At 41.6% G+C, this 17,661-nt stretch overlaps 1 protein-coding gene across 1 annotated transcript in view; it reads right to left on the reverse strand.

Moving 5' to 3' along the window:
• Positions 1–264: 264 nt before the first annotated feature.
• Positions 265–17,661, reverse strand: part of LRRC7 (leucine rich repeat containing 7) — a 229,608-nt gene continuing 212,211 nt past the window's right edge. Inside the window, exon 24 of the mRNA XM_029618872.1 lies at positions 265–452. Within this exon, the coding sequence (XP_029474732.1) occupies positions 345–452 (108 nt within the window). The 3' untranslated portion in view covers positions 265–344. The remainder of the gene's footprint in view (positions 453–17,661) is intronic.

Below are 17,661 nucleotides of genomic sequence, written 5' to 3' on the forward strand. Positions count from 1 at the left end.
GGCAGTGTTTTTATGGCGAGCAGAGTTTCTAAAGAGCTTGTATGTGCTTCCGTGCTCTGAAATGATATTAAATCCACTTTGAGAGGAAACTAATTTTAAAAAAATCCAAAGAAAAAATGCACCAATGCACAGCCTCAGGCTGACAGTTAAAACTAACACATAACCACATGAACATCATATTTATATAGTTAACAGGTGTAAAGATGATCAGTACTAACATGGGATATTATACATTTGGCACTAATATTTGCCATTGGTCCAGCAATTGGCAAAATTTGTTTCCTATGTATAAATTTTAAACATTAGATCTGTCTAGACATATCTTCTCTATTTATAAAAAATATTCAGACTGTAAGCTCACGTTGAATTACTAGATCTACTGTGTTGTGGAAATTCTTCAGCAGTGCAACAGCCTTCTCATGCTCCATATGTACAAAACTGTGCCCATTTGCCTGTAACACAAAGAGAACACAAATGTGAAATTTGTTTTGGACATTGAAACATTTGGCTTTCTTGACATCTGAAATTCAAACTAGGAAAGTGACGAGGTTTTGGTGAAGCAACATTCAATTCCTAATCCAGTCCTGTTTTGCTCTTTCAATTCTCATTAGTAAAACTACAATAACTTCTTGAGGAAAGGAGTTCGTAATAGGAGTGGTATTCCAACTGCACCCCTCATTCTGACAGTTCTAGTACAGTTTCCCATTTTTTAACACCATTTAGACCAGATGCCTGTAGCGATAATGATTTACTTATGAATAAGTTTATAAGCAATATTTGTAGGTTGTTGATTCATTTGCTCCCCTTTTCTTTGATGGTTTCTGCATAAATGACCAATCAGTTCCGGTGTTCTGATATGTTAATACTTAAGCAACAGAGTTGTCAGAGTGTGTGACAGTGTTCACTTATAAGTCACCATTACCCTAACTAGGACACTTTAGTGTGCAGTGACTCATGGTAGCTTGTGCCAGGTTTAATTTGTTTGGATTTTGTTTAAATTCCACTACTGTTCTTAGAAGCAGCAAACACCGCCCCCCCCCCAAAAAAAAGAGAAATACATAATAAATCTATTATTACTACTACAAGGAAAATAAATAGCAATAATAGTGGGTTTTCATCTAGTTCATAGCCAATCCAAAGTAGATTATTTTTTACTAGTATGACTCTTATTCAAAAATTAACTCACATGAGCAGGTAATTAGTTTAACTTTCATAAAGAACTGTGGATCAATTTATCAAGTGCTTTTGATGCAAAATGAGAGCTGAGCTGGGACAAGTGCCAGGTATCCTGTTTAATAATGACTGAGGGCCAACTTTGTGTGTTTGAGATGATAAATAAAAAGGCCCATGCATGGAGGTACCCAATAACATTGTGCCAGGCATCCTCCGATCCAGACCCCCATGGCACCTGCAGCTTCCTGGTGTGGCAGGGCATCACCTTACCTTACCTCCTCCTTCTATTCTTCTTGGCTGTGGTGCCCAGTGGCACATGCGATGAGAGTGGTGGCGTCCCGGTGGACCTGCGCATAAGTGGAGGTGGGAGGCTTGGCACCCTTTGATGGGGCTGGCTATGTTAAGTCGCGACAGCGAACGCAATCGCCACATTTTGCATGTTCTGCTGCAATAGTCTGTATCTCTGCAATGGCTGTGGTCTTCATTGGGGGGGGGGGGGGATGAGCTCCGGCTGCCATTTGCTCTCAGCTCAGAGCACATTAGTCAGAATTTAATCTCCGCAGGGGAAATAGGTGTTCTGCAACTACCCATCGACGTATTTCCGATCACCTTCAGGGCATTGCATACTTCTGGGCAGGTTAGAGGCAGTCTGTGGGGTACTTGGACATGATGGGCTCCATAGGGGCATGGGGACTTGGTGGGCTGCACGCCGATGGGACCTTTGCAGGCAGCATCTTGCAGCGATGATGTCTAGGTGCGCATGGCAGCAGTGCAGTATGGGCTGGGGCAGTTGGATTCAAAGGGTCCCTAACAACAATAGTTGTAGTGGCTCCCTTTCAGCAACTGAGGAGGCAGGAGGCAGGGAGCAGGCAATCCGGAGGCAGGCACAGTGCCAAAGGAGGTGACTAGTCTAAAATTATTTAACAATACAGTCAATTGGTGTAGACATGCAGGAGAGGAGGGAGTTTCTCTCATGCATTTTCCCTGGAAGGTGAAGGCTGAGCGAGGGAGCCTCGTTGTGGCAGAGAGCTTTCAGTTGTGTCATCTACGCTCCGGCAGCTATTACTCACCCACCTAGGAGGGAGCTGGAAGAAAGAATCATGCATTGGCCCAGAAGGTAGCCCCTTCCAGGGGCAGGACTTGAGGGAAAGGAGGGTACAGGAAGGGCAAATGTGAGTGAGGAAGGTCCAACCAGTTCGGGAGGTGAGTCCCTATCAACTCTTTAGTTCCTGCGTCGCAGCTCCAGTGCATCAGCCTGGGCAGGATAAAGACTCAGCCCGCAGAGATTGCACAGTCAGGCAAAAACTCTGACCGTCTCCCAGCCTTTGGATTTGTCTGTGGTGGGGGCCAGGTTATAGATAGACCAGTCCAATTTAGCACATGTTGGCATGTGTTGCTGGACAGGAAAGGTGGCAGGGTACTAAGGGTCCTAAAACTCACATGGAATGACAGCCATGGGGGTAACAGGCATAACTTGGCAGCAAATGCATTTCCTGGGATAAGGCCTGGGCACATGCCCACAAGTCAGTCCTGTTGGATCCTTGGCTACTATCAATGGGGCCTTGCTGCATATCTGGCCATACCCAGATATGTTATCCTTTTTGGGCATATCCAAATACTGCGGTACATGGCAGAACAAGTGGCATGGCTGCAGCCATGGAAGGGTCTGGTCTGTCTGCAGGATTTCAAGGGAACGTAGTGGGAGCTGGTCAGAGCATATTGCATACAGCCATGCCCGAGTCTCCTTCACTGCCTGTGGATGATCCCATTTTACAAGTTTGGCCGACATTGGCGAAAGACCATCAAGAGGAAGACGTTATCTTGGAGGATAGCAGACCTGAGCCATAGGCAGTGATAATCAGTGATGTCCCAGTAATCATAACAGCTACACAAGTCAACGGAGCCAATAACAGTGAGTCAGTTGTGGAACAGGGAGGTAACAATCTCAGCGCAGGGGTTGAAGTTCCAGTGCAAAACTTATCAGTTATAGCGGACTGATAGCTCCTAGAGGAAGGTCCTTCAAGATCTTCAGCTGAACTGGCCAAGGCAAGCAGGGTGCCACCCATGTTGACCATCCTATCCCAATTGTGGGAATGCATCCCAAGGTCTCTCCATAAGAAGATTAAGAAGAGTACTTATATTGATATATTTCAAATTATGGGAGCGATGAGAAAAAGAAGGGATAGAAACAAAGCCAGAAGAGGGACAAGAATGGTGGGGGGTGGAGGGTCAGAGAGGAGGGTACCTAGGAATGTAATTAATGGAATTCAGGCCATTCTCAGGATGATTAGTGTGGTTGGGCAAGAGGACTCAGTGCAGTACGGTCCTATGTTAAACTATGCAAATACCAGATCAGAGGCATATAGGATTACGAAGGGCGTTTATCCCAGGCACAATGCAGCTTCTAAAGTAGCCAACGGATTTCAGAATGGGTTTCTAATCCTTTACCAAGGAGAGATTAGATCTGACAGCCGATAATAATCACTCCGTTGTGAGACAGGCGAATATCGTACAACAAAAAAATTGACTTGAAACAGGCTCTTGGCAGAATAGTGGTCCTTTCGCTGACCTCTGCCCCCCCCCCCTCCCATTTGCGGAGATGATAATTTCTCAATTGGCCATTGTTCCAAAAGAAGTCTGGTAAATTCTTGTTCATCCAGAACTTATCCTACCTATGTGGGGAGTCAGTGAACGACCGCTTACCTCAAGAGGAATGCTCTGTGCTGTATGCATCCTTTGAGAACGCCATATCGTTGTTGAGGGCATGTGGAAAAGGTGCATTAATGGTAAAAAAAAAAAAAAATAATTATGGAGTTGGCTTTCAGGCTATTGATAGCACATCTGCTCAGTTTTCATTTGCATGATTTGTGGTTCCGGGGACAGTACTATTTCAATAAATGTATGCCGAGGGGCTATTCAGTGTTATGCACTTGCTTCGAATTTGTTTGGTTTTTTTTGTCTTTTGTTTTTTTCAGTTCTTTTCTGCAGTGGGTTGTCGAGCAAAGGGCAGGTGTAGAGAATGTCATTCATTATCTAGATGATTTTCTCTTCATCAGGCCAAGAGGGGCAGACACATGCATTCATCTGTTTGAGGAATTCCAAGCTTTTGCAGAGGAAGGCTGTGTTCCATTAGCAGTGAAAGAAGTGAAGTTACTTTTGACTAGTTTCTGGGGTGGTTTTTTTTTTTTTTTTTGGAGGATATCGAGCGAGATTCTGAGGAAATGGTATCCAGGCTGCTGCTGGACAAGGGCGCAAGCTCCAAGAAATGTTTCAGCAGGTACTACTGGCCAAGAAATTACCACTGGCCAGTAAGCTGTTGGAATCTCCACTGTCTAACCAGAACTTGGGCATATACTCCATGGCATCTGGCAGATGGGGATTTGGAAAGCATTGCCAGGCCTCTTGGTGTGCAGTGCCCTGACTGGCAGTCTGGGTGGAACATTACCTTGCTTATTCCCATATTGATTGCTTTTGTGGTATGGGGAGATGGGCTTAAGAATACAATAAGCTTTTGGTGAGATAATAAATTGTAGTTGAGGTCATCAACAAGCAGTCAGTAAGATGCCCAAGGGCGGTTGATTTGGGCAGAGAAAAAGTGCTTCACTGTCTGCGACTCAATAGGAAGATCAGGGTACAGCATGTACCAAGGGTTAGTAATGGTGTAGCAGATTCTCTTTCCTAGGCTAAATGGTATTTGTTTCGTAAACAGGTCCCGGACACAGATGATACCGGAGCACCTAAAGAAAATTGGGATTCTGCCACATGGGACTTTTTGTAGGAATCAGTAGCTCCTGCTACTTGGACAACCCACCACTGAGGTTATAATCGCGTAAAGGGTTTTCTGAAGGGACTTGGTTTGTAAAGGTCCCGGTTCTGACGAGCTTGGTTATTAAATATGTCATTAGGGCAGGGGATTGAGGGACTAAACAGGGGGGGCTGTAGTCAACCACGTGGCAGGTTTTGCATTTTTCTGAAGGTGCAGAGTTGGGGAGAGCCAACTAAGGGATTCACGGTAAAGAATATGTTAACAGGGTGGGCAAGGAAGGTGGGGGCCCACAAAGGACCATCACCCACGATGTACTAGTTAGCCTTTGGCAAGTATCTCAAACAGTTTGCGAGGCCAGTTTTGAAACCAATCTAATCTTAGCCTTCTTCTGGGCCCTGAGGGTGGGCGAGCTAGTGGCTCCTTCCAAGAATGATCAAGGTTGTAATGGGATACTTGTGCAGGGGAAAGAAAAGGCTGTCTTCATCGTCAATCGCAGGTCTAAGACTGACCAGGAGATTAAAGGGGTAACCCTCTGCTGAGGTAGGTTGAATTGCAAGTCCCTTGCCCTTTAAAGAATGTGACTAATTATTTAGACAGCAGATCACCTGGAGAACAGCATCTGCTAATACATGCCAATGTTGTCCCACTCACTAAATATCAATTCTTTACAGTACTTAGAGCGGTCTTGGTGCAGGTGTGGCCTAACCCCGACAATTTTGGGACCCATTCATTCAGGATTGGTACAGCCACCAGCACAGCTCAAGCTTGTCTTCACATAGAGACTATACAGTAGATAAGTAGATGAGGTCTTCCACAGTATATTTGTATATTATCCTGAATTTAATGACTAGTAAATAACAACATTCAATTTCTTTGCAGGTCCGCCCCAGAAGCAAAGGATAGTGTGGATGGTAGGATAGCCATTGGGCAGCCAAGAGGACCAGGGATCAGCTGTGCGGCTCCCACTGGATCTGGCCCCATGTGGCATCCATATAAGCTGGATGGGGTAACAGAGTATGCGCTGGGGACAGCTGGGCCTGAAGCTGTGGTGGAAGCTGGGTGTATGCACCCGGCCGGATGCTATAATAATACATTTGGGTGGCAAGGACTTGGGTACATTTTCTTGGAGACAGTTGCTCCAGCTAATCAGGCCGGATTTCTTCGCGTTAGCATCTCTTTTCACACACAGTTGTTTATTGTGGTAAGACATCTTGCCCCAGATCAATTGGGGTGACTTGAAACTGGAACAGAGGACGTAAAAATTGAACAGGTGGGCGTTTGCATGCAGATGTTGGAAGGACAGCAGATTAGACATGAGTGAGCCAGTTCACAATGCAAGCAATTTTACAGACTGGACAGGATACATTTGTCTGACATAGGGCAGGATCTGTTTAACAATGCTTTCCAAGAGGCCTTGGAAACAATTTTTTGGTCTATGTTGGCAAGCTGCAGCTACGTTTTTGGGGGGGGGCATGAGGCAAACAACATGCTATCTCATGCCTGTGGCAGGATACCTGAGCCGGGATAGGGTTAAGGAGCCTATCAGCAGATTATCTCATTTTGGAAACGTAGTTTGGGTATGTTTTGGGCACAGTAAGCCTGGAAAGTGGCCCTTTTGCTTGGAAATACAACGGGGAACAGGATACAAATGGCTGTCTTGCTTGGCTACGGTGGACGGTGGTATAACAAAACTTGGTAATGTTTAAGGGGTGACACTGGCTCTGGTGCACAAATAGAATTCTAGTTCAATTTAATAAAGCTGCGGCCTTTTACATACACTTACAATGTGTACCTTCTGTCTGTTATTCACTGGTTGGGTCATGGGGGCTGAGATGGTTGGGGTAGGGGAGGAAATGTCCCAGCTACCAATGTTAATGCCATTGCAGCTTATGTTTAGCTTTGACATACTATTACATTTTTCCCTTTGTTTAAATGTTTTATTTTTTTATGATTGTAGTATGTCTGAAAGCTTCCAATTAGTGCCAATTATGATGATTTGCGATGTGGCAAAATGCTCACTAGTAAATTACATTAATCCCCCACCTTACTTCGCATAGAGGACTTGGCAGTCATAAGGTAATGCCTGTCAATTCTTACTAGCTCGGGCTATATTCATAGCCAGGTATTTAAAGATGAAATTTTCTGCATACCTTTCCCAATTCATTCAACTACCCAGTCCTCATGAAGCACAAACTCATCTGGCGCTAGTCACCCTTCAGGTTTCTGCCAACGATGATACATTAGATTCCAAAAGAAACTTCAGTAACAAGTCTCAAGAGCCGAATTAAGGGTACTGGCACATTGTTATCAGTTGTAGATACAGCTTTATCCTATAAACATGTAGACATTTTCATTTCCCTCTAACAATATTAAATGGACATAGCTTTGATATTGCTTTGACATCATTGCAAGGTTTCCATGGATATAGATTTGCCATTTTAATTCAATACTGTATCAATCTTTGAATCATAAAAATCAATTTGGTGTTGACATGATCTCAGTAAAAGCAGTGACATGCATGACACTGCTGATAGGTATGGCAAGTTCATGCAATTTGCATAATTGCACCTGATTGTGTTGGGTTTCTTTTTCAAGAATTTACTATCTACAAACACAATGAATGTATACTGGGATGAACAGTCAGGGATTTGCATACTTGTTCCAGATTACGATACAGTAACATTTTGTGATTTTCCTGTGGTAATTTTGCGATTAATAAAAGATACATTTTTTTTTTCAATGAGCCAATTTCTCTCAATTATCCACATCAATAGATATACTGTTGTTGCTTTACAAAAAAGTTAGGTGCCAGATTATGGGCTGCATATTCTCCAGGTGACCTTGTTTAAGTACACAGGCACACAAAGTACACACCTACAGCAAAAGGGAATACGAGATGAGTGGAGTTGAGCAGTCCAAAATGAATGGCTCTGCAAAAGTTAGATGAGTCTCAATTTTGCAATATATTCATGTGTGCAAAATATTTTGCGCAGGAATAAATCTCAGCAAGTCCGCTGAATATTATCCAAATCAGTCTGAATACTTTTCTGTGTAGCATGAGAAAAAATATCTCAAGAATCTTGAAGAATAGAGACCAAAGAGAGCAGGAAAATTTCCCCAAATAATAAATATTATGGATGCAGCAGATGTGCTCTATTCATCATGAAGAAAAATCATTACTAAAATTCTACATTTTTGTAAGTATAGGAGCGAAAAAAAAATATGTAAAGCCATGAGGGCAAGTATATTTAAACAGGTTTAAGAAAGGAAAACCCTGAGGCTTGTTGAGTAGCAAGCAAATATGGCAGCTGTGTAACTTGCATGACTCTTTCCCCTTCCCTTTTGCTTACTAGCAAAATAGGGGGAGAGGCCAGGCAAACAAAACTTCACTCTCTTGAGAGCAGAAGCAAGGGGAGAGATAATTAGAAGAAAAGAAAGAATGGATAAATGGCAACCTATGAAACCAGACCATAGGGTAGTTGGGTTGTATCAGCAGAAACTAACTGGATTGGTGCTGACTGGTTCGTGGTAGCCAGCCACAGGGCTCTAGGAGGCCGGATGTTTTGGGAACAGTCTCACTGGTTTTGGTAGCTGTTTAGATTACCTTATAGCTTGCAGGGAGGGGGGGGGGGGGGATAGAAGAGTTGGTTAAGATCAAGACCTTATTTGCTCATCTTTATCTAGAATGATAAAGAACCAATGAGGAATTCAAAAACTGACTTGGATAAGGAATGATAGTCTACAAGCAGTCAAATCTCTACGGCTGGCAATTGGGATGCATCTTAGTAGTGTAGACCAGAATAACTAGATGGGCCAGTTAGTCTTTTTCTGCTGTCTTTGATTGCTTTCTGTCAAGCAGGGATGAATTAGCCATGACATGTGGGTGGCAGCACTGCATGGACCTCTTTCTTAGTAGAGCTTTTCCTTTACTAGCAGGAATTTCATCCAGGTATGACCGATAGCCAGTTTCAGTCACCAGTAAGCCCTGGGTGAGTCCTGTTTTCAAGTTAGAGCAGTGCAGGTCTGTAAGGGGGAAGTTTCCATTCAGATGCAGCCTCCTCCCTTTGAGAAGTCTGGAATGGCCATACCCTGGGATGTTTATTAAGCAAGCACCTCCCTAGAGGGAGTCTGTGGGAAGTCCTTTATGGGTTTGGTGAAGTTAGAAGGCAGTTTAGGAGTTTGGCCTTTATTTTTCATGCCCAGTCAGGAAAAGCAGGCTAACCCATCCTGTGGAAGCTGACCAGGGTCGGGAGGGTTTCCATCCAATCTACTAACTAGCTAGTTGGTTTATCTCTCTGGGAATAGTTTGGGCTTTTATATTTTCTTGGTAGGAGGCCTGGTGAAACCCTGTGCACCACCTGGACTCAGGGATTGGGGAACCCTATTTATGGGGCTGCCCAGGTTAGGGAAGACCTGCCCCTCTACACCTCGGTGAGGATGGAGGAAGTGGTGATCTGGTGCCAGGACCCTCTGGTGTTAAATTGGTTTATGAGGGAAGAAACTTTGCATTTGAGAATCAAGAGGAAGTGTGTGACTGCCCCTTCCTACCAGAAGGGAACATCAAGTGCTGCTGTTCCAGTGGGATTTCTCCCAGATGGGATCCAAGCACCAAGAGCATTTAAGAGAACTACAAACTATGAGTAGCAAATCAATTGAGAGATCTGAGGACACAAAACAGGAGTCGTCACCCCTCGGGTGGGGGGGGGGGGGGGAGAGAGAGAAAATTTGCCACTCTGTGGCAAGCCTGTTTTGCATATTTTTATCCAAGGTTGGTGGGGAATCCCTGCCACATCACCAAAAGTGGGTACCTCTTCCTCCCAGGGTCTCCACTTGTTTTACTCTTTGGAAGTGGGGACACTTTGGGTCCCTGTGAGGGGATACTTCTGCACAGACTGAGAGAAAGAACTGTAAAGTGCACAGATTGTGGGGCTGAGAGTGAATTAATTGAGCCCTTTAGCACTGCTTATCCGCAAGTAAACTTTAATTTTGACTGCCACCTTGGAGTCTGGAGGTTTCTGCATAATGGGCCCTCAATGTGAACTTCATCTCAGGATGCTCCTCTCCCAGGGATACACACTCTTAGCACTTATGGCCTTGGAATAAAACTTCCCCCCATCCAATAAAGGATCCATATTCTGGGGGAAAGAGTTGTAACAACTGGCCCAGTCATGGTCTAGTCCGAGGCAGCGGTAGCAAAGATCATGCCCATCCACATTCCCCTGCTACAAACACAGTCTTTGAATCCTCTGACAATGGATGTCTTCTTCTTCCTGGACATTGTGAAGAAAATATAAGTTGTTAATTCCCACCCACCCACCCCCCCTCTTTATTTTTTAGTAGCAATGAAAAGTGCTGTTTGAGGGACGCTGAGACAGCAAAGCAACCTTTAGAGGTAAAAGTATTGAATTTTTATTTATTTATTTATTTGCAGAAAAGACAGATATAGATGTACATGTCTGTCTGTGCTAGTGCTTGGATGAAAAAAGGTGGCTCACGAGGACATTCCTGCACATGCTCAGTAAAGTAAAAGCTCTACTAGCTGAGAGGGAGGTTCATGCAGTGCTGCTGGTTGATGTTACCTACATATAGGTAACATCATTCATCCTGCTATCTGTGGAAAACTTTATTTTCAGTAAGCAAACTTGCTTTCCTGTCTTACCAATAATTATTGTGCTCTTGAGTATTATTTGGCATTTAATTCTGGAGGAAGCACTAGAGGAATTGGCTAATTTAAAACTCCCTGGAACCTCATCATAATGACAAAAAATATGGCTGGGCACACAGAAATCAACATCAGAAACCGATAAAACACTACAGACCATACAAAAGTCTGTCTTATTTATTAACATCCCTTTGCTCTCATGTAAATCAATTAGTACGAAATTCTTTTTTTAAGCTTTGCTTAATACGTAAAATACATCCATATCTTAGGAACAAGACCTTAAAACAATTATTTATTCTTTAATTATACCACCTATTGATTACTGTAATTTCTTATTTCTTGGTCTACCTCTTTCCACGATACGAGCCCTTCAATACGTGCAAAATTCAGCCGCAAGAATAATTGCTGGACTTCCATTAACTCTCTTGCGTTACCATTGGCTACTCATACTTTGGATAATTACGTGCTGGGTTGTGCTTTCTGATTTTTGTTTTTAAATGGATTAATGGATTGTTTCTGCTGCTTTTAATGCAGATTTAAAACTATGAGAACTCTTAGGTCAGGGAACCAGATGTTGTTAGAAGTGCCCTCTTTTAGATTAATTTGCTTAGATGAATCATGTGGGTGACTTTTCATGATACAAGGTCCTATACTTTGTAATCTTTTACCAATGAAGATAAAGAAGAAGTTTAAATTAAAAAATTTAGGAAATTGATAAAATCATTTAACTTTAGTCAAGCTTTTAATAGCTTTAACATTTTTTTTAAAGGAAGTCTAAATACTTGAATGGATGGAGATCTGAATATGGCTCAGTGTTGTCTTCTCACAAATTTTGAAAAAGAAGTTGTAAGCTATGGAGTACCACAGCTGGAATTTGAGTTGCTTTATATAATGTATGTCTATTTGAATTTGTTACATGGTTTTATTGATTTTTATTTATTTTGCAATGTTTTATTTTCTATTTATTAATTGTGAATATTTTTATTGTAAACCACTCAGTAATTGATGAATGGTATACAAATTTTATAAATAAATAAATATCCCTTATTTCATATAAATCACATGTAGCTGTTTACATCAATTAAAACAAACATACTGTTTAACAAAGTGAAAGCCATTCTCCCCTCCAGCCTTTTCTCCACTCTCTAAACACTAATCACCTTGACCCATATATCAAATTAAACCTTCATATTTTTCTTAATATTAATCTACCCAACTCAGCCACCTTTACTCCATGTCTCAGTTGATTTAACCCAAAAATCAAATCCTATGTCTTTCTTCAGTAAGAGCTTCAGCTTCTTACATGCCAAACATCATCTTAAGATTGATTTAACAGCTTTATGAGCTGCTAACAAATCAGTCATTTAAGAACAAAACATAAGAAATTGCCATGCTGGGTCAGACCAAGGGTCCATCAAGCCCAGCATCCTGTTTCCAACAGAGGCCAAACCAGGCCACAAGAACCTGGCAATTACCCAAACACTAAGAAGATCCCATGCTTATCTCTTTGGGCAATTCCACAATTTAGGGCCCACAGACAAGAAACCCAGTTCTGTGTGCTTTATAGTTTAGCCAACTTTACAGATGGTATTTCCAGCTGAGCTGTTAGTGAGTACCAAATGGGCTTCAAGGATTCATAAGGAATTAATCTCTCAGTTAAATAACTTAGGGCAAGGCCATGTAAGGCCTTAAAGACCAAAACTAACATGTTAAAATGTGCTTGGACTAAAATAGGTAACTAATGTATTAGGGTTGAAGTAATATGCTCATTTCATTTTACTCCCATAATGTGTGCAATACAATTTTGAACCATCTGAAGACACTGGGTCAATATCTTAGTAAGCCTGACATAAAAGGCATTACAGTAATTTATTTTAGACAGGACTAAGGCTTGCACAATTGTTCCAAAATCATCTGGAGTTAAACAGTGTTGAATATATTAGCTCACATAGCGCAAAATGACTATTTTGAATCACATAAGCTACCTGAGTTTCCAAATTTTAAAAAATGAATCAATACAGACACCCAGCAGATGAACATTGTCAGTAACTGGCATATGGGTACTATATAACTTAACCACTGGCATTATATACACAGCTGCTAGCCATCTCATCCACAAAAGTTCTGGCTTAAAATCAATCCTGCTAAGTTTGCTTATGCATAGCCAGGTAACAATGGTCTCCAGCCCCTGATTCAGACTAACCATTACCTCTTCTTTCTGATGATCTAAAGCTAAAAAAAATTCATAATCCATCAGGATAAATAAAAGCCTCCAGATTGAGCTCTTTAATCCTTGCCAGAGATAGTAGGTAGATATTGAAATAGACAACAATGATCCTTGTGGAACCCCAAATGAAATTTGACATAGGGCTGATAAAGAAGACCCAAGTGACAATTGTTGCAAGAGAGGATTAAAACCAATCCATATATATTCCTGTAATCCCTACAGACTGAAGCCTAGCTACCAAAATGGAATGATGAACTGTATTATTAATGGTCATGATTTGGAGGAACTGAAACAAATCACGGTGAATCTGGAAGATGTAATAGTGCAAATTGACATAAAGTGTAGCATATCACCTGGACCGGATGGTATGCACCCCAGAGATCTAAAAGAAATCAAAAATAAAATTGCAGACCTATTACTAGTAATTTGTAATGATTAAACTTATCTATTATACATAAAGATTGGAGGGTGGCAAATATAATGCCAGTCTTTAAAAAGGGCACCGGGGTGAACCAGGAAACTATAGACAAATGAGCCTGATGATAATGTCAGGAAAAATGATAGAAATTATTCTAAAGAACAAAATTACTGAACATAAGATAACCACGGAGACAGCCAACATGGATTTCCCCAAGGAAACTCTTGCCTCACCAATCTGATACATTTTTTGAAAGGGTTAATAAATGTGGATAATGGTGACATGGTGGATAATAGTGTATCTAGATTTTCAGAAGGCATTTGATAAAGTCCCTCATGAGAGACTCCTGAGAAAAGTAAATTGTGAAACAGGAGGAAGTGTCATAAGAACATAAGAAATTGCCATGCTGGGTCAGACCAAGGGTCCATCAAGCCCAGCATCCTGTTTCCAACAGAGGCCAAAACCAGGCCACAAGAACCTGGCAATTACCCAAACACTAAGAAGAACCCATGCTACTGATACAATTAATAGCAGTGGCTATTCCCTAAGTATAATTGATTAATAGCCATTAATGGACTTCTCCTCCAAGAACTTATCCAAACCTTTTTTGAACCCAGCTACACTAACTGCACTAACCACCTCTGGCAACAAATTCCAGAGCTTTATTGTGCGTTGAGTGAAAAAGAATTTTCTCAGATTAGTCTTAAATGTGTTACTTGCTAACTTCATGGAACGCCCCCTAGTCCCTCCATTATTCGAAAGTGTAAATAACCGAGTCACATCTACTTGTTCAAGACCTCTCATGATCCTAAAGACCTCCATCATATCCCCCCTCAGCCGTCTCCTCTCCAAGCTGAACAGCCCCAACCTCTTCAGCCTTTCCTCATAGGGGAGCTGTTCCATCCCCTTTATCATTTTGGTTGCCCTTCTCTGCACCCTCTCCACCTCAACCACATCTCTCTTGAGATGCGGCGACCAGAATTGCACACAGTATCCAAGGTGCGGTCTCACCATGGAGCGATACAGAGGCATTATGACATTCTCCGTTCCATTAACCATTCCCTTCCTAATAATTCCCAACATTCTACATGCTTTTTTGACTGCCGCAGCACACCGAGCCGACAATTTCATAGTATCATCCACTATGATGCCCAGATCTCTTTCCTGTCAGATCTCTTTCCTGTCCTATCATGAATTGCAAACTGGTTAAAAGATAGGTAAAAAAAAGAGAACTAAGTGGTCTGTTTTCTGAACAGAGGAAGGTAAATATTTATTTATGTGATTTATATTCTGTCTTAAACACTTCAAAGCGGATTATATTTAGGTACTGTAGTTATGCTTCTATCCCCAGAGGACTCTCAATCAGGGAGGGTATCTTTAAAACAAGCGTGTGCATGCCTATATATGTGCCTATGTGGGCGCATATATGGGCATGCACATGTTGGCCCCACCCTGGAATGCCACTACCCTGCCCCTTTTTTATGTATGCAAATTTGCACCTGAGTACTTATGCATGTATGTGCGAGTTTTATGCACTAGCACGAATATGCAAACACATCTGCTATTTTGTGTGTGTGCATCTCTTTTAAAATTCACCTTTAAATTTGTACCTGAAGCAACAGAGGCTGAAGTAACTTGTCCAAGATGAAAAGGAGCAGCAATGGCATTTGAATGCTGGCTTTCCAGATTCACAGCCTGCCACTCTAAGCACTAGGCTGCTCCACCATTATTTGGATGTTCAATCTCCCAAGGTCCTCCTAAAACTTACTTGGCTAAGTGGTGCTGAATATCAATCTCCAAATTCTTAAATTGCAAGCAGATTGTGAGAAATTTTAGGAGGACCTTGGGCATCCAAAAGGCAGATAAAGTTTACTGTGGACAAATGCAAAGTGATGGACACGGGGAAAAATAATCCAAACTGTAGTTACACAATTTTAGATTCTGTATTAGGAGTCACCACCCCAAAAAAAAAAAAAGATCTAGTCATTATTGTGGACAATTTATTGAAATCCTCGGCTCGGTGTATGTGGCAATCAAAAAAACAAGCAGAATATTAGGAATTCTTAGAAAAGGAATGGGGAAAAAAATGGTGAATATCATAACACCTCTGTATTGCTTCATGGTGTGATTGCACCTGGAGTACTGTGCGCAATTCAAAAAAGGTTGGCTGAGGCAGTGAGAGAATTATACAGAGGTTACCTTCAGGAACACAGTTATCAAGTAGCAATTCCAGTCTGGCAGCCCTTATACTGGTCACTTGGAAGGGAGAGCATCACCTTGGTGTGTCAGGAAGTGCACCTGTAGTTAAGAACAGCTCTTACATCAATGATGGATCTCCAAGGATTTGTGCCCAAGAGGGAAGGGTTAGGACAGCCATCATAGTTGGTGATTCAATCATTAGGAATGTAGATAACTGAGTGGTTGGTGGATGTGAGGAATGCTTGCTAACTTGCCTGCTTGGTGTGAAGGTTACAGATCTCATGCGTCACCTAGATAGGAGGAGGCCACCATAATATTTGTGAGAACTAACAACATAGGAAGGTGTGGGAGGGAGGTTATGGAAGCCAAATTTAGGATTTTAGGTAGAAAGTTGAAATCTAAAACCTCCAGGGTAGCATTCTCAGAAATGCACTATGTTCCGTGTGCAGAACCCCAGAGGCAGGCAGAGCTACGGAGTCTCATTGCGTGGATGAGACGATGATGCAAGGAAGAGGGTTTTAGACTTGTAAAGAACGGGGGAAGGTGGAGCCCATGCTATTACAAAAGGATGGGCTCCACCTTACCCAAGGTGGAACCAGTCTGATGGTGCTATTGTTTAAAAAGGAGATAGAGAGGCTTTTAAACTAGAACATGGAGGAAAGCAGACAGTCGCTCAGCAGCACATGGTTCGGAGAGTGGCATCTTTGAAAGATAATAGCTAAAACAGGGAAGTTAAAGCATCCTGACAGAAAGTTCTAATAAAGGCCAGAATAGCATAAGTGCTGTTCTCATGATGGAATCACAAATACCACGCTCCTAACAAACTTCCAGCCGACTCATCGTTCAACCGCACAAGTGAGATTTCGCATCCGTTTCTTAATGATTCAAAATCCGCCCCAATGTTCCTACCACTTGTATTTCTTCCCTGGAGCTTCAATAACCGTGCGTCTTACTCAGAGCGTGTTTCATTATGAAACTCCCATGTCAACATCAATGAGGTTAGGGTATATTTAGTTCAATTAGGGTCAGATTGAGGACAGATACAGGAGAAGACTGGGGTTTATCATTGAGTGGACTAATAGTTAGATTTTAGTATGTATTGAAATATTTAATGTCATGTATACATGATTTTTCACTTAAATTATTAGTACATTTGTTAAAACATTTAATAAAAGATTCATATTTCTAAAAAAATATCACATATTGCATTTGACTTATTAAATATAACAATAGTGCTTACAGTTCCCCGCGGTTGTATGTTGGGGGTTTTTTGTATATTTATACATATACATATATACAAAAAACCCCCAACATACAACCGCGGGGAACTGTAAGCACTATTGTTATATTTAATAAGTCAAATGCAATATGTGATATTTTTTTAGAAATATGAATCTTTTATTAAATGTTTTAACAAATGTACTAATAATTTAAGTGAAAAATCATGTATACATGACATTAAATATTTCAAAAATTAATATCAGCCAAGGACCCAAATTCTAAGCTCAATAATGGTGTAAATACACAATGTAGTCTTATATATAGCAGACCTCATACAAGATATACGTATTTCATGCTAATTAGCATAAGTATACCGCAGTATAATCATTGGTCATGTAGTGTCCAGAATTTTTTCAAAGAATTTTTTCTGCATACGTGAACATTAAAGCCCATTGGCATATTGTAAGAAAGGTGACATTGCAAATTTTGCATAACATTTTCAAACAAAGCACTTAGCTTAGTAGTTCCGAGGAGTAAGCAGAGACATGGAGGTGAGGACGTGCACAGTGGCAAGCCCGACACGGACCGTGTTTCGGCTTCAAAAGCCTTCTTCAAGGGCAAATAGTATGTGTGAGTGGAATGACAGCATCTTAAGCAGTGAAATTGTTTCTCTGCTTAAGATGCTGTCATTCCACTCACACATACTATTTGCCCTTGAAGAAGGCTTTTGAAGCCGAAACACGGTCCGTGTCGGGCTTGCCACTTTGCACGTCCTCACCTCCATGTCTCTGCTTACTCCTCGGAACTACTAAGCTAAGTGCTTTGTTTGAAAATTTTATGCAAAATTTGCAATGTCACCTTTCTTACAATATGCCAATGGGCTTTAATGTTCACGTATGCAGAAAAAATTCTTTGAAAAAATTCTGGACACTACATGACCAATGATTATACTGCGGTATACTTATGCTAATTAGCATGAAATACGTATATCTTGT

The sequence above is a fragment of the Rhinatrema bivittatum genome, chromosome 10 (genome assembly GCF_901001135.1).
Source record: "Rhinatrema bivittatum chromosome 10, aRhiBiv1.1, whole genome shotgun sequence".
NCBI classification, from domain to species: Eukaryota; Metazoa; Chordata; class Amphibia; order Gymnophiona; family Rhinatrematidae; genus Rhinatrema; species Rhinatrema bivittatum.